The 25373-nt window shown below is 38.1% G+C and overlaps 1 protein-coding gene across 3 annotated transcripts in view; it reads left to right on the forward strand.

Annotated features, from left to right (window-relative positions):
* NFXL1 (nuclear transcription factor, X-box binding like 1) overlaps nt 1-25026 on the forward strand; it is a 50773-nt gene extending 25747 nt beyond the window's left edge. The window contains exons 16-22 of one of the 3 annotated variants that reach the window (XM_054204232.1): nt 1268-1408; nt 3733-3899; nt 4671-4740; nt 12139-12243; nt 13484-13570; nt 17520-17610; nt 22478-22595. In XM_054204232.1, coding sequence (XP_054060207.1) covers nt 1268-1408; nt 3733-3899; nt 4671-4740; nt 12139-12243; nt 13484-13570; nt 17520-17610; nt 22478-22482 — 666 coding nt within the window. In that variant the 3' untranslated portion in view covers nt 22483-22595. Of the gene's footprint in view, nt 1-1267; nt 1409-3732; nt 3900-4670; nt 4741-12138; nt 12244-13483; nt 13571-17519; nt 17611-22477 lie in introns of all 3 variants that reach the window. The other 2 variants (XM_054204230.1, XM_054204231.1) reach the window with 2 other exon arrangements.
* Nucleotides 25027-25373: the final 347 nt, after the last annotated feature.

Consider the following 25373-nt stretch of genomic DNA (forward strand, 5'->3'; position numbering starts at 1 on the left):
TCACTTAATTGTATGGACAATCAACTTGCAAACCTAGCAAAAGACAAGGGACTTTTTTCTATTAATTCCTTTTCTTCCATTTTGATTAGTGGAATTGTCTTGCTCTAAAGACAGATGTGAGGTAGGATTTGTTCAAAGTAAATGGCAGGAGTGTGCCATTGGGATTACAGAGCTGGAAGAGAGAAAAGGAAGGGGTGCAGTGCAAAGCTGTTCAGTCAACTCAAGCCGCAACACAAAAACTCACACCCTTAGTCTAGTCAAAGTGAGTTATGTCATATTATCCTATTGTGTAATAACATCACAAATAGTTTCTGTTTTTCTCTGCAAAATGATCGCTATATTAAGAAAAAAAATCAATTTTTTTGACAGCATCAGAGAAGTGATTTTTTTTGCATGTGAATATTATGTAATGGTTGGGAAATGGGAACAGCAAGTTTCCTCTAATGCGCGTGATATGGAGGGACTTGTACTATATACAACTTTAGGAAAGTATCCTAGTTAACCAAGTTAGAAGTTTACACTCCAGTACCAATGAAGATTAAGGGCTTCTAAATAGGTGCTCTGAGTAGTGCTACAGAGCTCTGTTAACTGGAGTGTTAACCTGAAATTAGAAAGTACAAATGTATCATAAAACATTAAAATCCTAGTCCTCTCATAAAGCCATTTCTTCTTCCCCTTCCACTCCTAGGAGTTATAGTTGATACAGTCAGTATCTGGTTTTTAGTATTTCTGGCTTTGCAGGGTGTTTTCTGTTTGTAGAATTGTCAAATGTTTTGGGTTTATGATGACCATAACACAATTAGCTGTGTGAAAGCAAACTGTAGCTGTCATCTTCAGCAACTGTAAAGCAGTTTAGGAGCATTTAATGGAAGGCACCAGTGTTATTTGGAAAGAAGGAATAAACAGCACTAAAAGACTTGAGAATATAATAGTCTGCTTAAAAAAAAAAAAAAAGCAAAGCCCCACACATGTTGCATAACTTAGCAGGTAAAAAAGCCCACTTTATTAATTAAACAAGCTATAATCGGTGTAGAACAAATGTGTATGGTTATGTTGAAAAGGCTATTAAAAAAAAAAAGGTCGCATAGACATCGCTCTGGTTTTCTCCTTTTATCAAAGATACTCAAGAACCAAAATATCTCTGTAATGATGCTCTGCCTGTGTGTGTGTGTATACATACAGCACACACAACACACATGCGCAGTGTGTGTGTATATACACTATCTGTAAACATATACGTTCATAGTTATTTATTTTCAACTTTTAGGTTAGTCCGTTACCGTGTCACTCTGCAAATCCCTATTCATGTAAAAGATTTTGTGGGCGGCTTCTTGATTGTCAGAATCACACCTGTATGAAAGAATGTCATCACGTTACTAAATTGAATGGTAGTGCAGATGGAAAGAAGGTAGGTTGATTTCCTTTTTGCTTTTATTTTTGTGTATGTTAACTGTTGTCTTCAGTTTTAACTGGAAAATAAAGAATTTGCAGGTGGAAGGCACAGGATCTATTCCAGATTGCACTGGGAGACTTGGATGTGTTCTGTTCCCATTGATGCTGTGACATGCAGCTAATCTATACTCCTTTAGACAGTAAAACTGAGACAATATTATATATTTTGCAAATGCTGCGCTTTTTTTTGGTTTTATGTTGGCATACATTACTTTGTTTTCATCAAAACCTTATTTAACACTCCGGACGTGTCTTTTCTAAAGTCAGTTCTTGTGACTGTCAGGATCAAGTGAACTACTGATAATCCCTATATGCAAATGCACTTGAAATGTACCGTTCCCCTGTTCTATAGGGGAAACTGTTTACTGAGGAGAGCTGTAAATGGGATGAGGAGGTTAGCAAATCTTTAGGAGAGTGCACTGGAAATGTTGCAGAAGAGGTGAAGGCTTCTTAAAGCGCTGAGGTGATATATTCATGTTTATCAGTGTCTACTAGAAACTGTCATTTATGTGATTAAGAAGGTGTTGGTTGCTGAAGATATTATGAAACAAAACTAAAAGTAAGTACGAAGCTGAAAATTGTTCTAGTTTTGAGCAGTCAAAAGCACATAGCTTGTGGTCTGAGAGAGTCATGATTTGGAGGAAAACAGCTTTTTAAGGTTTTTTTAAGCATTACTTTAGAAAAAAGTTGCAACTTGGTCTCTCTGGACACTTAGGAAACTGAGCAAGCACTCAGTTGGGTACAAAACATAAATGTTGTATTTTAACTTACTGCTATATTTTAATTTTAATAGGATGATTTCCTTGTGGATTCCAGTCCTAGAAGTGCGTTTGTTATCTAGTAACTGCACAGCAGTTATTCTATTAATGATTGTGGAACTTTTGTCTGAGGAGCATGAGCTGTTGGTGCAACTTGTGGAACAGTAACCTGCAGCAATAGGGTGACATCAGTAAATACTGAGTGACAGTTCTTTAAACATCTCCAGTTATGACTCTAAGAGGCTGTTTGCCTGCTTCTCAGTGAAACCAACGTAAATGGGTCAGCGTTATTCCTACCTCCATTTTGACAATACATTCTCAGAAAACGAGAGTCTGTGTACCTGTGAATTATGGGTAAATCCCATTTCTCAATTTTCTGTGAATTTTTATAAAGTCCAGTTGGTTTTGACCTTTACAGCTTTTGTTCTGGTGTTTTGACAGACTGAATTGCAGGTGTAGTCAGGAAAGAGCTGATTAAATTTCTTGCTCATATGTCTGAGAGTGATTTTTCTGTCTGGAATTTAGGTTTGTTCTGCATGTTGTGTTAGAAAATGTTGCAGAAAGACCAGCTGTTTGCTTTTACCTGCTGTTAAATTTTACATCACAGTTTTTTAAATGCTTTCAGTTGCGATTGACTTTCTTAGATGTGAATTTTTGGGTGTTGGGTTTCTTAACAGTCGTTGTACAACGGTTCCTTTTTAAACTTCAGCAAAAATTGTTCAACTGTAGAAGAAGAAGAAAAAGGGAGTGAAAGAAAATGGGGGAAAACTGTATTAAAAACTTAAATTCTTACACCCTTATTTTGAACAGCATGAAGTGAAATGTTGGCATGGTATTAGCCCTTTGGGGGAAGTATTGTGTAGCTTCGTTCTGGGATAAATTTGCTTTACTTTGACTTCTGTGAAACTGAGCATTTGAAGATGATGGTGGGCCTTAAATACTGTGCTGCGTAGGTTCACTTGATAAATCATGTCAACCGATCTGTGTGTATTTGCAGATTGAGGTTCTGGATTAGTTATTAAGATAAGAACATGAATAGAAATGGAGCTTAATTTACTGTGCTGATGTTCATCACATTGTGCTGATGTTGAAACTTAAAGTTTCCTTCTTAAAATCAAGCAAACCAATCTCCCCACCCCCATATTACAAAGCAGTATGGCATGACTAAAGTAACATGGTGGATGGGAAAAGTTAGTTCTGAATATGAAATTACTTCTTTTTCTAACAGTTTTCTATAGAGAATTTAACAGGCTTAATGTCGATTTTTCCAAAGCACTGATATTAAGAGGTCCTTTTATGCCCAGGAAGCAAGAGAGAACTCTGTCTCTCTGACCAACAGTGGCATTTTTGCTTTTCTTTTAAGAGCATATTTTAATAATTATTTTTACTTTAGGGATATTTTACTGAATAGCTTGATTCCCTTAGCAAAACCACCCCAACTCTTCTATATTAAAGCTCAGTAATGGCATCTAACAAACAAATGTTTGGCACGTTCCTTAGTGCTTTGTTTTTATTTTGTTAGGCAGGTCCAGAATGTTCGCAGTGTGAAGAGGAGTGTACCAAGCCGCGGCCATCTGGCTGTCCTCACCGATGCGTTCTGCCCTGTCATCCCGGGGATTGCCCATCCTGTCTCCAGATGCTTAAAATAAAGTGTCACTGCAAACTGTCAATACTGTATATTGAATGCTTGTAAGTGTCAGAACCGAACCCAATTTTTCATTTGAATGCTGCTAGCTGGAAACCATTTGAAATGTCTGGGGATGGGAGCGACTCGTACAGCGAGTTATAAAGTTTCTTTTGAAGGCTATAATTTGTAACATAATGCTCCTTTTTTTCTATTTAAAATCTGCCAGTGTTTTATTTGGTATTATTGCTAAAATTATCAAAGCATGGAGGCTCATGAGCAGAACTGGTTTATATAATACAGTAATATTTTGAATTATGCAAATATGTAGTAATTACATAATATTGGATCTATATGAGGTTCTTTTTTACCACATGTGAAGAATTTTATAACAAGAATTAGAATTAATGTAGTTAGTGTAAAAGGTCTTTACAACTAATGTCCTTCAAACTCTAGCTGTTTTAATTGGAAAACGTCTTAGTAATCATTTGTACTTCTTTTTAATCGTGTATGGGCAGAGTAAGCTAGGCTTTACTAATTACAAGATGGGACTTGTGATTTAAACGTTGTCATCTATGTATTGCTCTGAAAACCTTCATCCCATGCATGTATGCTCTTCTTTGTGCATTAATTTTCTTTAAAGTACCTCAAATACTCTAAATTTATGTGGTTTTTGTCTGTAAAATAGTGTTGCTTGTATTACTTATCCCACAGGATGTGGACAGTTGAGCCCACTTTTATTTACAGTGAGATACACTTAAAATACACCCCTAATTGTATTGACTTTCATTGCTTTTAATTTGGGATTTATCACAAATACATCTTTTCTTTTACAGAAAACTGACATGTGCTGATTTAGCAGAAAAGGAGCTTCTTTCTTCCTGCAAAAATCAGTGTCCAAAAGAGGTAAGCCATACGAACAAAGAAATACTTGATTTGATGGATGTGTGGAATTTTGTGGATTGTACTTTTTTATATGGATTTTGATACGGTTTCATACGCCAAGAAAACTAGAGAAGCTTAGTCTAAATGAATATGTTAAACGATAGATGCGAAGGTGGTTAGTCAGCTGTACTCAGAGGACAGTTATTAACGTCTTGCTGTCAAAGTGGAAGGTTATATTGACATATCAGAGATTTGTCTCCAAGGCATTAATGGCTGGAATGTTTAAGCATGCAGATGAGGTTGAACGTGGAAGAATATGTCCTCGAACATGGTTAAAAACAGGTCTTGGATTTATATCTCCAAAATAATGGGATGCTGTTTGATTAGGAAACATGCTGAGGACTGTGCTTATGATTGTTCTTGTCCAAGTGCAGGTCTAGTAGTCCCCCTCTGCTACAGTTTGGCGGGGAGGGAGGGGATTTTATATTTAACAAGTGAGATGAGTTAATAATGCCCAGCTGCGTTAGTGAAATCTATGTTAAGTAGTGTGAAATAGAAGACAGGCCAGTTAATCTTTCTGTTGTATCTGGGTATATCTAAAGGGTTGCTGTGAAGAGAGAAGAAGAATATCCTTATTGCACGATGCTTAGACTATGAACCAGTGTATATAGGCATCAGTGAGGAAGATTAAATACTACTTTTGAGTAGTAAAGCTTGTGGAGTAGGGGAAGAACTGGTTGGAGAAGCTACCAAATTTTCATCAGTAACAGCTTAGACATGTGTCTGGATTTGTCCAGTTGTGGATAATACTGCTGTACGACATGAGGGATGGGCCAAATGACTTCTTCCTTGTCCCTCCTAGTGCTGTTTTTATGTGCTGCTTGTGTGCTTTCAGAAATCCATGCATTACTTAATACTGTATGTTTGTTCTTTAGTTATCATTAGTTGTGGTGAGGGTGACAGTCCTTTCTTCACTCCATTCCCAACTCTAGGGTTAGAAAACTTATGAAGTGGAAAAAAAGGAAAAAATACGTTAACAGTGTTTCTACTGCTAAACTCTGCAGAATTTCTGAGACATTCTCCTTCCCTGCAACAAAATATTTTCTTTAGTACAAGCATTTTTACCCCATAGTCACTTATTATTTTGTTGTTCTGGTTTGGCCTTTTACTGTGTAGCTGAGTCTCTTTGTCTCGTACAATGTTTGGCTAGCACTCATGAATAATTTGATTCTACCCATTCTCCTTCCCTGATTTGACTCCCCTTGTGCTGTTTTACCTCTTTTCCTACCTCATCTCTTGTAGTTCTGAGTTCTGCCTCAACCTAACAAATGTAGGTTCAAAACTTTACTTTTGTTTCATTATTTTCCAGTGTCAGAAGCATCGAATTTGAATCCTTGCCTTTATTAGAAAGCTTTTTCTGGTTTTGAGTAAATGCAAAAATTCACAGGATTCCTGCTTGTTCCTCTGTTTTTCAGGCAGGATTGTGTTATCCCCCAGAGGAAGGCTGTGCTCTGTGCCGTGTGCCTACTTGTATCTTCTGCTGTTTGCCCTTGTAGATGCCTTTCCGATGTCTTTTTCTCTAAATGAATGTGCCTGTCTTCTCATCTGGATGTCTGAAAGCTCTCTTCCTGGCAGGGGAACACTTTTGGATATTATTTCATTGTCCATTTACCTCTTAATTTTGTCCTTTCGTTTTCCTCTCTTTTACTTTGGTTTTATTTGCTCCAAGACTTCCTCCTCTTTATTTTCAAGGGTGTTTATAATCTCTTAACATGAACTGTGTGTTCCTGTACTTCAGCTCTCTTCAAAGACTTTTTTTTTTTAGTATCTCGTCTTTGACTTTGATTAATGTAACTGTTGCGATTTTTCTGGACACATTCCCAAGACTCAGTCTGGGATCTAAAATCCATCTAGTAGTGGTACTGAATTCTGGTTTGCATTTCAGAATTGCCCGGTTCCATGGATGATGTCTTTTTTACTTAATTCAGTGGGATGTGAAAGAAAGCTTAGGACAACAGAGTCCACTTTAGCTTTATAAAGCTTTTATTTAGCTCTAAAATTATCATCCCGTAGATGCCTTGAAAAATAAGGTTTTATGCAGCTTCTGACATCCAGAGAATCTTTTTAGTGTTATTGATGATGTGAAAATGCATGCTCTTCCCTTCCTGCGATTCTTGCTCTAGGTCTTACTGCCTTTCATGAAACATAAAAGTATTAGCACATCCTGTTTCAAGTAGTTCATATCTTTGTGTTACAGTTTGTCCTACTTTCCTCTGATCCTACTTTGGTAACTTCATAGGTGCTGTATGGGGTTTTTACCTTTTTTTTTTTTTTGTGTCTAAAAAAATACTTGTTCCCGTTTCTCTGAATATTGAAGAGATATTTTGTCTGTTTTATAAGTATACAATATTTATCTCCAACTTTGGGAAAATTAGCTAGCTGCATCATAATGCAAATTGTACTGATAGTTCTCTTTTAAAGGAATCGGTGATAAGGCTGCCCTTTCAAATTGTGTTTAACAGGCATCACCCTGCCATCACACACCCCCCCTTCAGCAAATACAGATCAAACCCATTGAGGGGACCCCATGACAAGAACTTCCAAACAGCTTGGCCAAAAGATAAGACGGATAAGACTTTTAAAGTTTACAAATCAAATATGCCTGCTCAAAACTAAACTGGAAATGTTTTGTGGGTAGTCCTGACAACCTCGAGTAAATTTCAAATTAGCGTTTTATGAGACTTTTCTTATTTGACGTCAGAAGCTGGCCTTGTGGGCATCAGCAGAGCTCCGTGGAGTTGCTGTTTGCGAAAAATCAATGTGCGTTGTAACTCCACCGAGCTTAGCATGGTGCAGCTTCGGTTCAGTAGAATACGGTATCTTACTGAAGTCTTAGTTTGGAGATGTGTTTCTTTTTGGTTAAATGACGTTGTGGTAGACAGTATACTCCCATGTTTGAATTACAGGTAGCGTGGTACATTTGGGGATTATGAAACTCAATTATATTGTCTGGTGACTTGGAAAAAAATACAGCAGGAACTTTGAAAGTCTTGAAAGGTTTCATGCTTTTGTTTTGGCTATGGCAGTGTAAAACTATAAAAATTATTTCTACTATTATACAGTACAGCTCACATTTCCTTTCTGCTTCAGGGAGAAGCAGTGTCTTTGATGTTGCCACAGCTGTGAGATGAGAAGCTTTAATTAAAAAGTTCTTTCTCTTGTTTGGTAGCAGTAACAAAATATCCTGTTGAAGGAAATTTAACTTTCTTTTTTAATCAGGGTTGATTAAATTCTTATGATCATCTTTGCAGATGTTTTGGGACAATTTTTACACAGAAGTTTTAACATTCTATTAGTTCTATTAGTCATTTACATATTCATATCAGTATTTGTGTATCTGTTTCACACTTTATTCTGTGTAATTAGTATTTTTTGACAAAACTGTCCTTTATACTTTCACTGTGCACTCTGCTACTGTGTTGATGTGAAATATGGGACCCCATTGTGATAAATTTATTTTAACATGATAGTGCAGTAGAGACAATGCGATTTTTTATTTTTTTTTTAATAAATGAAATAAATTTATTTCCAGAATGCTTAACTAAATTCTGTAAACACACCCTGAAACTATATGTGGGTTGTGAAAATTTAATTTTAAAAGGCGGATGCACAGCTTTGGTCCGTAATGAGAGGATTTTCTTCAATGTCTGGCCTAAGCAGTGGAGGGTTTTGTAAGATCCCTGGAAGCAGGGCCAGCCTTTGAACTGAAGAGTCTGTCCCTTTGCTTGGAAGTGATAAACTTATCTTTTGGCCTTATATTTTGGGATTGCTGCTCAAAAGCCCTGTTTTCTTTATTAACAGGTTATTTTCTTTATCAACAGGTATGTGTTAACAGGTTGTATGTATTACCTTCTGGTGGAGATCAGTTAAGCCTCCATAAATGTTGATGGGTTTTCTCATCATCAGACATAATGTTAAGAATTAAATGCATTGCCTACAGGGAAAATACTTGTAGGACTATTTTTTTGCTTTGTGTTTTGTTTTCAGAGCTGTGGATGAAATCCCTTTCTTGTAAAGGTCCTGCCATGTCAAACCTAAAGCCTGTTCATTTTTGCCTCTAGCCCACAAGCTACTGACAAGAGATCTTGTATGGTGAAAAAGATCTACAGGGGCACACACTTTATATTTTAGCACCAAGTAGCTCAGCATGGACACTTAAAAACAAGCAAAAAAAAAAAATATAATCCTTTCCTGCTACATTATTTATCCAGCAGAAGCAGCGGTAGGATTTTTGGTTTTTGAGATCATGGGGAAATGCTGTTTTGCCATTCATTTCACTGCTCCTCCTCTTGATTTTTTTTTTTAAAAAGATTCATTTTTATCCTGCATCCCTGTGATGTAGACTGTGTAGCTCTGTGCAGGGAACTAAATGTGCAAATTTGGGTTTCAGTATTGGACTAAATGTATTTCTGTGCTCTGCAAATTTTGCTCTAATGGTGCGTAATATAAGAATTTTATTGCAGTAGCACCTGGAGATTGAGGTGAGGGCAACTATCTTGAATTCCCAGCTCTGCCATGTCGGTTATTAGACTGTTTGTTTGGGCTTTGACACGATTAATGGAAATGTGCCTAATTATCATGGAAGAGTAAGCTGGAAGTAACAGTTCTAGCCATGGATTGTTCTGGCCAGCGCGGGATGACTTGCAGGTGAGACTAGATCGCGTTATTGTGTGTGATGCCCTGGGGTAGGGAGCCAGGAGGGGGGCCCTCTTGCTTCACAGAGGTCACGCAGTGGCAAATTGGTTTTGCAGAGCTTGTGGTCGTTAGTGAGGAGACTCAGCTGGGAGAGTCCCTGCTCCTGGCTGGCAGTCTGACCTCAGCAGCCTACAAGGCTTCAAGACGAGTTTTTCCCCTCAGCTTTCCAAAATGAGGCAAAATGCCAGATAGATTTGCTGATGATGAGTTGTGCCTGAACAAAACCTAAATTCCTCCTTTGAGGAATTTCTTTTTCCCCTCCAGATAAAGCGAATAGATTAGGTCTTCTACGTAAGACTTCAGCAGGGCAATTGAGTCAGTGCCGCTTAGTGAACAGCTAGTTCCGATACAGAAGAGGCTTAATACAAGGGTGAAGGTGGTCTAAAGGAAACAACTGCTTGTATTTTATTATTTAAAAAAAAAAAACAACCAACCACTCCCCCCCACCATAAAAAAAAAACCCCAAACCCCCAACAAAACTAAATGAAAAGTTGGAGCAAGAGATGTTAACAATAAGGAAATTTTCCCAAGGACTGACTTGACACCTGACCCTACATTGTTTTCAGTGCTGACCTTGGCACCAACAAACGTGTTGGAATTCTCTGATGAAAATTTGCAGGGTGTTGTCAGTACATGACAATTGAGGAGATGCATCTGCAGAACGCATGTGTTCGGGGCGTGTTATTAGGTACAGAAAAAACAGTAAGACCATGCATGTCAAGGCTAATAATAAGCTCTGAGGAAATGGCAAAAATTCTTACTGTCACAGCATGATTAGCTGGAGAGAAATGCAAATGCGAGCTGAAGATGTACTGGGGGAGATGTTCTATTAAGAATAAGGTGCAATTAAGGCATTGTACAAAGTTCTTCCTGCTGAGATGTCATTTGGAATATTACAGGCAGTTCTGGCTACTGTATTCAAGAAACATTGATTTAAGGTGGTTGAAATTCAGTGCAGGGGATACGATGGGAATAAAGAGCCTTTTATGAAAGGACAGTAGAGAAATATTTCAATGCAAGGATAAGAACTAATGGCTTTAGACTGGCTAAAATAAATGTAGGAAATTAAAAAAAAAAAAAAAAAAAAGCTCTCGCATCTTGTAGTGAGCTCCTGGAACAGCCTCCTCGGCAAAACAGTAGAAAAGGAGTAGGACAGGGGACTGTTTTCTTGGTGAGACTTTGTCCAGCCCTGGTGGGGCCATCGGAGGTGTCTGCCTCTGGGAGGACTGGAGTTTAGGACTGAACGTGATGACTTAGAGGTTGCTTCTAGGCCTGTGTGAAATGTGCTGAAACGGTGACTGAAAAAAACAAACCACCCGAGCCTAAACCGCAAAGTATCTATCAGCGTAATTATAACTCGTGACTGGTGTGGACATGAAAATATGTATGTCTGTTCCGTGATTTTTAATCAGAAGGTTTTGCGTTCTGTTTAGATGTGTGTTTTGTGATACTGGCTCAGAGGTTGAGCCAGTTCCAACGGGCTTCTGAGAATCCAAATTTACTAATCAACAAGAAATGTGTACAGCTGGGGTTTATAATTGTCTTATGTATATTCTCATTCTTGTGGATGAAGTGATGTAGTATGTGTACATCTTCCATTTTTAATAAATGTGGAAAAAATGTGTCTTAAAATTGTACGTCTTACAGCATTTTGCAAGTTGTGTTAATCCCTTAATGGCGGTGAAGAGGTGAAATTTCACTTTTAATAAAGAATACTATCCAAGGCCATTTGAAATAGTTTGGGGATTTAAAGCTACCTCTACAAATGAATCCATTGGAAGTCTTATGGGGTATTCCATCTCCAGTTATTAACAATATTGGGTTATGTAATTGAAAATGAAAAATCATTCATGTGGAGATTTCTTATAGGTATCTTTTCAGTCAAGTTCTTAATACAAAGTGAAAAAATTTGCTTGCTTTCTTGACACTTCTGTCTAATCCAGTGGTGGGAGCACTGCTGCGTTCCTAACAGTCAGCGTCTTTAAATTAGTATCTCAGTTCTTAACACAGTAATTGAATAATAATATTTTCATTATAAATGTTAAAAATTGCACTGGCAGTAAAAGAAGTCTGTCTTACAGATGTCAGAAATGGGATAATCTACCAAATGCAAAAATCTAGGATTTTATGAAATTATTTTGGACATAAGAATATTGGTGACCTGTATTTGACTTTTGTATAGTTCAGAAGATTCTTGCATGCAAAATTTTATTTTATGGTATTTTTGCTTATGATTCTCCCCTTTTTCTTTTGTTGACTCTGATCTACAAGTTGCTACAGTACACTTAATTTCAGTTTTCAGTTTCTTTTTACTATAGATATAGTAAAAAGAATATACTAAAAACATAGATAGCTAGGGTTAATGGTATAAATTGCTGTGGAGATGACTATTCTTGAAACATTTGAAAGGAGAAACTGGTTTTTAATCAAGCTGGGCCAATAAAAGATCAGTCTTTCTATAGGAATTGAAATACGGGAAATAACAAGCAAACATTTGCCAAAAAAAAATAAAAATCAATTATTTCACAAGTGGAAAAACTGATAAGCTGAGTGAGTTTTCTGTTAAACTGCTATGTCCGAAATAAAACCAGTTCATAGATTCTTTGTAATTTTACAGTCATTTATTGGTGTGGAGGTTTTGTTTGTGTTTTTTGTTCTTTGTAGTTGCCCTGTGGTCACCGGTGTAAGGAGGTTTGCCATTCAGGTAGCTGTCCTCTGAACTGCAGCCAGAAGGTTAAACTCCGGTGTCTCTGTAAGAGACTGAAAAAGGTAAGTTTCTAAGTTACAAATCTGAGAAGGATGTATTTTCTTTGCATGTTCCTAGGCCTGTATGCATGGATTGTCTGTGGTGCAGATTAGAATAGGTCCAGTTACTCCAGTAGGGCCATAACAGTTCGCATCAACTGAAGATCTGGGCTGCGATGTCAAAAGATTCACTGGAGAATATAAAATCCTGTTAGTTCTAAACTATGTCAGCTGCTGGACTTACGACAGCTTTATCTTCAAGCACACTTGAATTTTTGTAGTTTCCTTGGGAGAAGCGTCAGGTGACCTGCAGTGATTTGAGAAGAAAAAATCTTTTTTTTCTGATATTTGGAAAGTTTAGAATTATGTAAGTTGGAACAAGCACAGATGTTGTGAATCCCTAACTAATATAATCAGTTACGGTTCTCTGCAGACCTCAGAGCAAGTACAGCCACCAGCAGCCTTAGCTTCTTGCGAAGATAAGGAACAAAGTCATGTAACAAGTTTATTAGAGACAGATAGCATTACGAGGGGAAGAACAGAAAATGATGTGAAGTCCTGGGAAATAATAATGACTTAATGAAAAAATTATTGTCTGGCTTAATTAAAAGGTGCTTAAATTATTTTTCTGGAGCCAGTTAACTTCTGAGCCTTCCAAACAGGCTGCAGTTCCCCAGCGTTCTCGGAGTCTCCACGAAATGTCCTGTGCAACCAGAAATCTTGGCAGGTGGGGTGTTCAGCAGGAGAAAGGATGACATAGACAGACCAAGTGCTTCAAATCCAAATCTCTGCTTACAGACAACCACCTGTTAATTTTTTTTTCCTGCAATATTAGGGGGAGCAGAGGAATTGTGTGTATTTTAGCCCATGACCAGAGCTTGCCTTGTACTCTCAGCCAGTTAGGAAATGTACATGAAATGACTGAGGCTCTGAATGCTGGCTTTTTCTGCCCTGAGTTCAGAAGGTTACCTTAACTTTGTCTTAGGCAAACAAGTGAGCAAAGAGAAGAGGGGAGGAATTAAACTGGAGTATGTGATTTATTCTTGCTTTCAGCTTAGCTTATCCCAAAGAAGGAAAAGAAAAAAGGACAATTTTATACCGAATTACAGCTTCAAATAATGTTTAATCGTTAGCTTTATTTTCTGGGTAACCAATGTTATACTAAATAAGAATGTTTTATAATTATTTACATAAAGAAATGGACAGTACAACTGAAATTTTATATAGGGAAATGATTATAAAAGACTCAAATTATACTTAACAGGAAATACAGTGCAGCAAGATACAAGAAGGCCAGGTTTCACTGGAATGTGATGCATTATGCAAGGAAATGAAACGGAAAGCATCTGAGGTAATGTATCCGTTGGAGCTATAATTTTTTCCTCAGTGCTTCAAGACAAGTAGGGAAAAAATGAGCACAGAATTATTTTTCAAGGCAGTACCAGAAAAAAACCCCACCGACAGAGGCAGATGCGCTGTTTGGTAGCAGCTACTTTTTCAGACTTGCATTTGGCTTAGTGGGGAGAATTACAGTGTTGTAGACAGTGTTAATTAATTTGTGAAATACTATGTTAAAAAAGCATTCTGTTAGTTTCCTTTTTTAAAAAAAAATACATTGTTAGAACTGGTTCATTCCTCTTCAGCTAAGAACAAGTGATGATCAGTGATGATGAAGCGGTCATCGCTGATGATTAGTGCTGTAGGATCAGGGCTGGGCCACCCCCCAGGGCATTGTTAGATCTGCTCGTCCCTGTGCAAGTGTTGCAGGTGTTGGGTGCTGGTGTCCAGCATGAGTGTAGCCCTGTCACGCTGCAGGAGTTACCCTGTACCAGAAGAATGAAGAGTTTTCAACAATTTACACTACTTCATAGCCTGCTGTCAGCGTGACCCCCTCCCTCATTCTGCTGTTTTACGAAGTAAAGAAATTGGTGCATGCTGCCATCCAGAGAGAAGGACTATCACCCTTGCTTTTATAAGCCTTTTATAAAAACTTGGTGCATAACTTGCTTGGTTTTTATCAGGTAAGAGTTAGATGTAATAAATGTACAACCCAAAAACTCAATGGGTAAAGCTGACTTTTGTCAGCTTCTGCTCAGACTTCCGGAATTGATTGGCAAATTCTAACAAGTACCAGATGGACCAAATCCTGCAAGTTTGCAGCAGGTCAGAGGCTAAGACTCCTGGGATATGCCTCTAGAAAATCCCAACTGTAACAAACAGTTCCAGTAAGGGTGTGAACACAAGTTCATAGGACACAGAGTGCACTAAAGCAAGGTGGATTCACGAGAGCCTGTGTGAGCTGGAACAGAGCAGCGTGTCTCGGTGCAGTGCAGTGTCAGCTCCTGGTTTAATTCAGCCACTGGTGAGGCCCCACCTCGAGGGCTGTGTCCAGTTTTGGGCCCCTCACTACAAGAAAGACACTGAGGTGCTGGAGCGTGTCCAGAGAAGGGCAGTGAAGCTGGTGAGGGGTCTGGAGCACAAGCCTTATGAGGAGCGTCTGAGGGAGCTGGGGGTGTTCAGCCTGGAGAAAAGGAGGCTGAGGGGAGACCTTATCGCTCTCTACAGCTCCCTGAAAGGAGGGTGTAGCCAGGTGGGAGTCGGTCTCTTCTCCCAAGTAACAGGCCATAGGACAAGAGGAAGTGACTTCAAGTTATGCCAGGGGAAGTTTAGATTGGATATTAGGAAAAATTTCTTCACCGAAAGTGTTATCAAGCATTGGAACAGGCTGCCCAGGGAAGTGGTTGAGTCACCATCCCTGGAGGTATTTAAAGGACATGTAGATGTGGTGCTGAGGGACATGGGTTAGTGGTAACTTGGCAGTGCTGGGTTAACGATTGGACTTGATCTGAAAGGTCTCTTTCAACTGTAACTATTCTATGATTCTAGTTCCCGTTTCTCACCCCTGCTGTTGTAATCCATGGGGAGGAAGGGTCTAATGCAATCAGCAAACGGCTACAAGTTTCTACTATAAGCAATGCCACAGACTTGCATACCTTCCTCACAGAAGAACATGGACCAATTTGAGGGGTTTTTTTATATGAATTATAGAGTTCTATTTAAATTCTTACTAGGCATTTTGTGTGGAAAAAAACTGCACAGCTGGCCTCCTGGTATTTCACAGCTGTCTACCAGGCCTATGTTGACTTGTAAATGGCATACTAGAATGGTCTCCTATTATTTGCACTTTATAAAAGTAGTTTATTATATCAGTTACTGTTCAATGCGTCAAGACTGGAAAAAGTCTGTTAAAAACTGCAGACACTTACAAAGATATTTTAGTTTGCATAGTTGCAAAACAACTATCAATTTCCAAAATCAAAATGTGTTAACTCTTAATAAAGCTCTTTGTCTATAGCACCTAGTGAGTATGGACTCCTCAGTAATTGAAAGCATCTTTTACTGTACTTTTTATTAAAGATACAGTTCTAGAAATGTTTTTCCATGCTGTGATTATAATGGTTATAATGGTTAAGCTTCACACTGCCTACGTATCTTACACAAATGCAACCACACCAGTGTAAAAAGCTCTTCTGTTGCTTTTTTCCCACATTTGTGGGTCACTTTTTGTTTTGCAGCTGAAGTTCTGCCATTAGGTGGCAGTGAAATACCAGGAGGCTCGTTGTGCAGGTTTTTCCACACCAGACTGTGATTTCAGACGCATGTGGCTGAAAAGGCCTTTAATACACTTTTCTAGAGACTCTGCCATTGTGTCTAGATTAATGAAGTTCTCAGTAGTGGTTTTATTTGATAGACGGTTTAGCAATGTAAAAAATTGTCTGAAAACCTGCAAATAGGATGGTTCTGTTGACCCTGTGCTGAGTGCACGCTGTTTTAGCTACAGTGTGCTAAAGCATGGGCTGGTGTGCTTTCTCCTTAGCCATCAAGAGCTCTCAAATTGCAAATTGTTTGGAACAAATTCCACCTGCGCAAACTATATTTAGTAAATCATTGTCACTGCTAGTATGCAAATCATCCAGTTGTTAAAATCAAGACTGTTTTTCATTTCAAATTATTAACTGTATGTTTACATCTAACTTTTCTAAGGTAGTGATTCAGTGGCCGCAGCACTAAAGGGTCCAAGAAATGTAAAGAAGGCAGCAGACACATACAGTTCCCCAGTATACTCTTCCTGCCACTGCTGTTACTGTAGTGATCTCCAACTATGGGAATTTTAGAGATCGAGCTGGTGTCCTTCTGTTTCATGGTCTTTGTTGGATTTATCTCCTGTTAGCATGCCTAATTGTTTTTCAGTCGACATAAACTTTTGGCATCTATAAATGTCCTGTAGCACTGAATTTCTACATTTAGCCGGATACTGTGTGGGAGTGGAATGCTTCTCTCTGTTATGAACCAGCCTCCTGGTAATTTAATTTTATGCCTTTGCTTTTATATTCTGAAAAATAATTATTGATGTTTTATCCCTATTTGGCATCTTCACACTCTTCAGGATGTTGTGCCCTGTTAGTTGCCTGATGAATCCTAGTTATGCATCTCTTTAGATGGAAGCCACTCCACCCTGTTGTCTTTTCTATATGTTCAGGCTTTACATCTTTTATTATTGCAGGACCAAAACTGAATGCAGGAGCTAAGATTCAAGTGCATCATGTGTTTACGTATTGACATTTTTTTCTGTACCATTCTTTTCTTAGTAATTTCCAGCAGTTAATTTGCTTTCTTGAACATTAAAAGACACTTATATAATGAGTTATCAGTTATAACTCGCATGACTTCTTTTCATACGACTTTCTGATGGTGGAGCATTTTCAATTACATTTGGTTTGCATTACACCAAGAGCTTTAAAGCAGTTTGGTTCTGCGTTATCTAATATATGCTGTATTTGGTACAAATATAGAGGTTTCCTTTTGCTCTAGAAGTCAGGAGGGAATATTTAAAGTACTTGGAATGAAATGTGTATGTGTAAATTATATACATATCTAGAAGTTATCTGTATGTGTAGAGTGTACTGAATTGAGGATAAAGTTGCTGAAAACTTAGAATAACTCTGTGTAGGGATTTTCCTGGTTGTTAGTGAACAAAATACTCTTTTTAGTTTTTGTATTTGTCAGTTGAGCTTGTCAAGTTGAAGTCAGAAGTTCAATTTATAACCTTGTAGCATCCATTATATATTTCACGTTTTCCAAATGTTAGATGCTGCATCTTTCTCTGACAATATTTTGTAATCTGACTAAGTTAAGAGCTCACTTGATGGGGGGTTTGCTCGTTTTTGCTGAGAACCATTCTATGGGAGTAACTATGACTCTGTAAGAACAGTTGCTTATCACTTTGTATGTCTGGACAGATCAAAGAGGCAGAAGCCAAAGCTGCTATTGAAGAAGAGAAACGAAGACAACAGGTATCAGCCTTTCTACTTCCTCCCCCACCTTGCTCTTGTTAGTAAATCATTTAATTTACATGCAACTAAAGATGTATAATTTATAATGTGATATGCACAGTCATTCCTGTCAGCTGTTACCTTACTCTAACGTGTGCAGTGGATGATTTACAATGGTTATGAGCCCACGTGTTTTTCCAAACAGTCTTCATAATTTTATGCAAAATGATAATTAATCAGTTTAATCTTTCATTACTATACCTGTGTATAGTATAGTTTGGTTTTAAAATAACAAGTACTCCTGATTTTAATCAAACACTTTATCATGCCATAAACCCCACAGAACTGCTGAATAGCCTCTATAAAGATTTTAAATTTTGGGTGAAGCTTCCTCCTCCCTCCCATCATGAAAGAATGAGGAAGCCTAAATGAGTCTTTGTCCTTCAGCGTCTCTGAGGGGGGGAAAAACATGTACTTAACTGTGATTGCTGTTGTGGTGAGCATATGTTGTCGGCATTGTAATCCAAGAAGCTTCTTTGCCAGCTGCCTGGAGACGCTAATACTAATGGTATTTCAGGCAGTAACGGTAAGGTTGGTGGGTGGTGGTGGTAGGTCAGGTTTGTCATCTGGAGGCTACAGCCGTAATGCACTCCCTCCAGCCAGTTCATGCATGTCTGCCTGTGTCTGAGCATTTGACACCAAATCATATTCTAAACCCAGTGTGTGCTTTCTGACGCTCCTTTTACTCAGTTATCCCCAAGGTCATACTTATGTTTTCACCTGGCTGTCACACTCTGTTTTTATCGCAGCGGACTGGCTCGTTTCCCGCCTGAAAGGGGGCGCGGGAGGCGTACTCACAGCCCTGATCCTCGGGTACCGTTCTCCCAAGCTCATTAGGATAGGCAGTTAATCTGTGGGTTACAACTTCTGTTACGCATACTTTGATTAATTGCCTGGAGATGTCATTAAAGCACTATGTCTACCAGCCAATGCTGTAGCAAGGCCCACTTTTCAAGGGGGATTGTGTCTACCCATCCTGCAGGAAAAGCGTGCAGCTATGTACCTGTTGTCCAGGGGACCAGGCACTGTTTCGTGATGATCTTGTAATGTTTACTGTTAGATTCATGCCTCAACTGTCTACAGTATTGACCACATATTCCCTTATACAACTTGTAGACAGTCCATCTAATTCTTTGTGTTCTTGAAGCTGGCCTTGGAAATGTTGGTTCTAGAGCAGGGGTCGGGAAGCTTAGCTTGCATATGGATGTCTGAAACATCTGTGTTGTTAGGCAGAGGTAATCTGTAATGGATGGTTCTGCAAGCTAAGTACTGATGTGTACTAATGGACATGTACATGTGTGAAGAACATGCTTATAATTCTAGAGCTAGAAATTCAAAGTTGCTGGTGTTTGTATTGCACTAAGTGTGTTTTCATGCATTCCAGAAGGCATCCCAGTTACTAACGAATTCTGCCTCAAAATCACTTTAACTTATGGTTCAGTAATGAGGCTCCTCTGAAACTCCAGCAGATTCACTCCTCCAGCATAGTGTGCAATGTTATTTTTGTCTTGGTTCTTCAGCAGCGATTGTTTCTCTCTGCAGCACATGGCAACTGCTTCTGTGTACATGTTTTGTGATGGATGCAGCTTCAGGGATAGAAGACTTCACCTGTACATAATCAAGCCTATTAAAAGGTTAATTACGAGTTGCCAGTTATATAGCAAAGAGGAGGACAACAACAGTAAAAAACATTGGACAAAACCAATTAAAAAAAAATAGGACAACAGTAACTAATAAATAAGCTCTAGAATTGCACACAAGCACTAACCTCAGGTACTGCCGCCCTTTATCTGGAATTGATTCCTTTCCAATTTGATCTCCTGATCTGCCTTCTGGTGATGCAGATTGGAGGGCATCACTATCACAGGGTGTTGGGTCACATTAAGAGTATCTATTTATTGAGTTTATTCCCTTCTGACAAAAGGTTGCATCTTGTACCACTTTCCTGATCTCATTAACACATTTTTATATAGACAGTCCATCTGTTTCTTAGAGCTTCTTGAGACCTGTTTTGATTAATACTTCATTAAATCCTTTATATACAAACTAGTTAGTGCTCTGGTAAATCTGCATGTTTATATTTTGATATTTGCTATATTTGGTAGCAGTTTCTGCTAATAGCATTTACAGATGGAATCACTTGTTTCTTAGTGGAAGGGAGAAGGCTTGTTAGGCTTCTCATCATGGCCTGAGCAGCCAAACTTTCCTTCTGCTTCCAATTCAGAGGCACCGCATGAGGCCGGCGTGTTCACAATCGTTAGAGGTGGAAAAAAGATCAGTGCTTTGATTATTTAACAATTCAGACCAAGCTCTCGCTCTGTCCCACTCTAGTGTAAAAGATTTGGTTGAATTTTCGAGCCAACTGGTAGCAGTCAAGAGTTTCAATACTGAAAATCGAGGCCTCAAACCTGATTCTAATTTAATGAGTGGTATGAAAGATTTTGTTTCCTTTTTTCTTAGAAAGAAAAATGTTTTAACAGCTCCTCAGAAGTTACGAAAGTCAAATACCCCCTGCCCCCCAACTCCCATATAATGCAAGACCTGCAATTTCAGGATATATGCTTTGTGTCTATATAGTCACCGTTGCTTGCATTCATTTAGCTACATTTTCCCATGGGGCTGCTGCACCTTCCAGTGCAGGAAGAATACAGAGAACATCACATGAAGGAGCAAAATAACACTAAATTAGACATTACCTGACATAAAATTGTTTTGAGTATACAGTTTAAATAAACGCATTTCATTTTACTTTTAATACGTCTATACGCAAAGACGTTAGGTTCTTACTCTAAATAAAAAGCTTGAGCTTGTTTAGCTTGAAAAATTAAGGTAGTTTGAAAACCGGGCACAACCATTAACTTTATTGTTCGGAGATCATTGAGGTGACACTTTGGGAACGACAACAGTTATATAAAATCCGTAGGTAGCTTTTCAAGGATGGCTTCTTTCTCGTATTCTGTGCCCACGAACCTTTTTCCCATTCTGTGTTTTGTTTTTTATAATGTATTTATTTTTAGCTGGGTTTTTATAAAGAGCACTAGGAAGGCAATTCAGTACCTGTTATATAATTGTTCGAGGCCTATATTTTAATTCAGATTACTGCAATTCATGAAGCACTCTGCTTTTAAAACTTCCAGATCACAAGTATATAATAACTATAGAAGCCCCAAATTTTATTTAACATCTGGGTAAAATGAAATACTGCCATATTATCTATAAAACCTTAAGAACTCTGCCCTTGCCTCCAGATTCTGGATTTTGAAACACCATTGCATTAAAACACTTTGCTTTTCTAAAAGAGGATTAGCTAGTTGAAAGTAATCTTGTTTCAAATAGCAGGCTGTGGAACTTTGTCTGAACTCTTCTCCCATATCGTCAGAGAAATGCCAACAATTTCTGCCTTTATTAGGTACAAAGGAATAGACATCAAAATGGGTCCCTTTCTCCTGCTAACAGTGGTATCTGGCACAAGAAGGGAAGTAAGATCTGCTTTGTGAAACTCTGACAAATATTTGCTGTCAGTAAAGGAAGACCAGACATCAGGCCATCTTGAGTTCCAAAGGAAAATTGTATTTACGGGACTACTTTTCTGCCCATTTCCCAAAACAGTCTTATTTTTGTTTCTTTAATGCACCTACCTTATTGTCTTAGTCCCGCTCTTCCTGGCAGCGCTGCAGGAGTAGTCATGTAGATTTATTTCCTCTCGTGGCCAGGCTTTGTCTCTGTTCACTCTCCATGTTTCCTCTGCTTCAGCTCAATCTTGCGCCTTTTGCCCAGCCGGTCCTGGCTTGCTGCACTCCGCTGCTCCCATCTCTCCTCTCTCTGCTCCCCAGCTCCTTGTCCCACGCTTTCTCTAGTTGATGGCAACTTGACCCAAAAATCCAGGCAATCATCAGACCTTTTCTGGTTTTAGTCTGTCTCAGCTCTCCTTTGGAGCATCTTTTCTGATTGTGCCTAGCAGTTACATGGCTCCTCATTGGAGTCTCATCCCAGTCTTACACTCTTTGTTCCAGGCTGCCTAATTCCAGTTTTATTTCAGCTTTGTACCCTGGAATGAGTTTTGTCTGTATTCTCCCTTTTGAAAGGATGTGGAGGGGGATGAGGAACAGGGATCAAAGGATCCTACTGTTCATCCTGGGCATCACCCTGAAACTGCTGTTCTGGCTGGAAGCTTCTTACTTTTCCAGTAGCTTTGCTTCATTTTTGGGCCTAAAGACACGTACCTTCTTTTGCAGGATGCAATGTACCTACTGCAGTCGTATATGAGTGACTAAGTGTTAAGTTCTAACACTTAACAAATGGAATCTTTTTGTGCATGTCTGAGATTATAGCTATTAATCCAAAATATAGCTAAGCACAAAAAATATAAAGAATTGAGGGAAAGATTATATATTTTTATTTATATTAATTTATTTTCATCAGAGAGCACATCCTTATTACGGGGGGGAAGTCTTTAAAGATTTCAGCGTATGCTTTTATATATATTATTGTAATAGCTTAAATACTTTTGAGTGCTTTTCTTTAATAGGAGAAATAGCATATTTTTAACATATTTCATGGAAATAACAATCTTCTTTTGGCTTAATGGATTCAGCCTGAGTTAAAAGTCTAGTGTAAAGCTTCAGTTGGTTACATTTTTGTCGAGTTTTTTATAGGAAACTAAACAATGTTTTAATACTTGGAAGTGAAGTGCTTTGTAGCCGTGGGATGTAGTGCTACCGTCTCCTCTGTAAGAGATGTGTAACTTCCATTGGCTGACAGTTATTTTTATAAAATGGGTTTTGGGAATGTTATTTAAAATCTGCGCACTTCCTTGTTTTTGATTCTGAGACAGATGTCAACTACTTCTGTTTTTCTTCATCTAGGCTGAACTGGAAGCTTTTGAAAACAGATTAAAAGGGCGAAGAAAGAATAAGAGAAGAAAGGATGAAGTGGAAGTGGAACAATCATCGTGGCAAAAATACAAGAACCTCATTATGCTGCCAGTGTTTGGGGTTGCTGTTGTGATGGTTGCGTGGCTCATGGTCTACAATGACTGAAACAACTCAATATTTAATATACCTCAGTCGGGCTTTAGGTAGCCGTTATTCCTAGAATGTTAGTCTGTGCGTAACAGAACTTCATATGCATAGATGATGTATGTATACTGTTTGCCAAGAAAAGTGCAGAGGAGGGAAGAAATGTCACCTTTTGTGTTACTACATTCACAGCACAAAACTGAATTCAGACACTGACAGTAATAGTAGATTTTAGTCTACACTGAAGTGCTGATGTAATTCGTCTGACTGAGATCCGTTAGCATCCCTTCTATTAATATATTATTTTCCTTGTCTCCATTTCATAAGATTAAAAATAGCTTAGTATAAAATGCTTTATTGAATATTTGTTTCCTGTAAAATCAAATTTAGTGGTTTATTGAAGATTAGTAGTAATATGCGAGTCTTTATGTTGTATCATACAATAATTTCTGTGCTTTATGTCGGTCTTAATTATAACAACTAATGGGGAACTTCAGATCACTGAGGCTTGAATATTCTGGGGCCTCATGTCAGAACTTTGTTCAGAGAAAGGAAGTGCAAATTGTCTTTCAAGTCAACTGTATCACAAACAATAAAATGGCCCCTTTACAGACTGTGGGGTTTGGTGTTTGGTTGTTGCTTCCCCCAACAAATTCAAACCGCTTGAAAACTTCATTTAGAGGACAGATGCATACACTGAGCATGGATTTGAAGTAGCTTCAGGGCACAGGGATGTGTTCTCATCGCTGCCCCCAGCGCCAACAGCAGAAAGCAATTTGAAGTTGAACATCACTTAACTGTTTGTATAGATAAATGTCACGTTTGAATATGTGCATAAGTGTACAAAAACATAATTGAATAGTGTAACAATACAGTTATATGTCATCCTGAAGCCATCTGGATGGTGCTTGCTAATCATGTATAAACTAGCTAATCTTTTAAATGTTTAAATATTTTCTTACTGACAGTTTAGGATACCTTGCTTTCGGGATATTAGTGTTGGTTGGTAGAACTGAAAGGTTTACACAGCTTCGAGATTATTAGAGAAGCAACACTTGTCTCAGCTGAGGGACCGCAAGTTAAATTCAGGGGCGGGGGAAATCAGAAAACTGAATTTTTAAACCTGTGCTGGAAATTTTATGCTGATACTTGGGTGGGTAACTGAAAAGTGCTTACAGGATCCTGAGAAAGAAGAGGTACAAAGCCAAAGGGCATTAGGTTGCCCTTGTAATTCAGGCATACAATTCATGACAAATCCTGCAAAAGCAGTGGGACCATTTGTGTGAATTAATAGAGAAGATTGCAGTTTGTTTGAAAGCTCCTTCGGTTGATTTTGGCCCACTTGTAAAGGGACCCGGTATTAATTTGAGCTGATATCCAAATATAATTATGGTTCAGCAGCAGAAAAAAACAGAAAAGCTGCAAAAGGCAGTAGCTTTTAGATTGTATAGGTTGACAAAATGGGGAGGAAATAACTTTCTTTTCAATTTTTGACTTAAGTTTGGTGAAAGAGAATAGAGGTAAGGAAAACTTGGCAATATTTAGCATGGATTGGTGCTATTTGATAGTATTTTGTGGGTTTTTTTAATTGATTTTTAGAAATGCATACTACTTCTGCCATGATGTGTCAGGCCATTAGTATGTAAAGTAGAATTAATTGAAATTACACTAGGCAACGATAGTTGGATCTCTGTTGAGTTCTCTTACTTTCTAGTATAAGGAATAAACAGTTTTCCATATTGTTACTTTAACTCTTTCCTGTAATATTAATGCCTGGAAGATAATTCCATAAAAGTGTTTCTTTGATCAAGAGAGGTGATGCTGTTGTGTGACTGCTTATGCCGTAACTGTCACTGAGAGAAAGAGAGGTTATTGTTCAGCTGAAGTAAAATGTGATTGTTCAGCTGAAGTAAAAAGATACTTTTATAGCTGAAATATGTAGATCAACGTGAACAAGACCATTGTGGAAACAGCTTTTATCTTACATGACTGTAGCTCATTTTTCTATTTACTGTTCGGTTTTACTTTAAAACAAGTATAATGTAAAGTTTCTCCTTGCCTCTACAGCAAAGAGAAGATATCTCTATTAGAGCTATAAAAATGAACTGCACTGGAGTTATGTTTGATGTAGTTCTTAGTGTTCTTTTCTGCATATTTTGCAGTATTTGTGTGAAATACTGCAGAGAAAAAGACTTGCTTCTCATCTTCATTATAGTAAGAAAGGACACCAATCTTTAAAGATTCATTCCATTCATACAAACGTGCGTATGAGAGGCATATTCCCTTTCTTAAAGGATTTGTGTCTGTCCTGAACCTCGCGTATGCAAGACATACCTATTTTTGAAATTTTATTCAAAATAGTTCTGTATATCTTATCCAGCCATCTGAGTCATTTGCACTTTGTTGGTCTGCCTGCTGAACCAGATATTTGTTTCTTGTCATAAAAAATAAAAAGTGTGTGGGTTCGAGCAATCTGCAGATTAATAAATCACTGTTTCTGTTTGCTTTTTAAAATTATTTTTACAGTTAATTTTTTTGGTTGGAGCTGCATGTTGCAAGCATGACAACCTTTGAAGTAAAAGGTACAGATAAAATCACCATTATTCAGCATACGTGAAAGATGGCAGTTCTAGAAAGGAAGTATTGAACTGAAGGTAGGGTGGTTTTTTTCCAGTAATTTAAATGTAATGTGCTGTTACATAATGTAATGAGCAAATACTTTAAAATTTTAACAATTTACCAA

This window comes from Rissa tridactyla, chromosome 5 (assembly GCF_028500815.1).
Source record: "Rissa tridactyla isolate bRisTri1 chromosome 5, bRisTri1.patW.cur.20221130, whole genome shotgun sequence".
NCBI classification, from domain to species: Eukaryota; Metazoa; Chordata; class Aves; order Charadriiformes; family Laridae; genus Rissa; species Rissa tridactyla.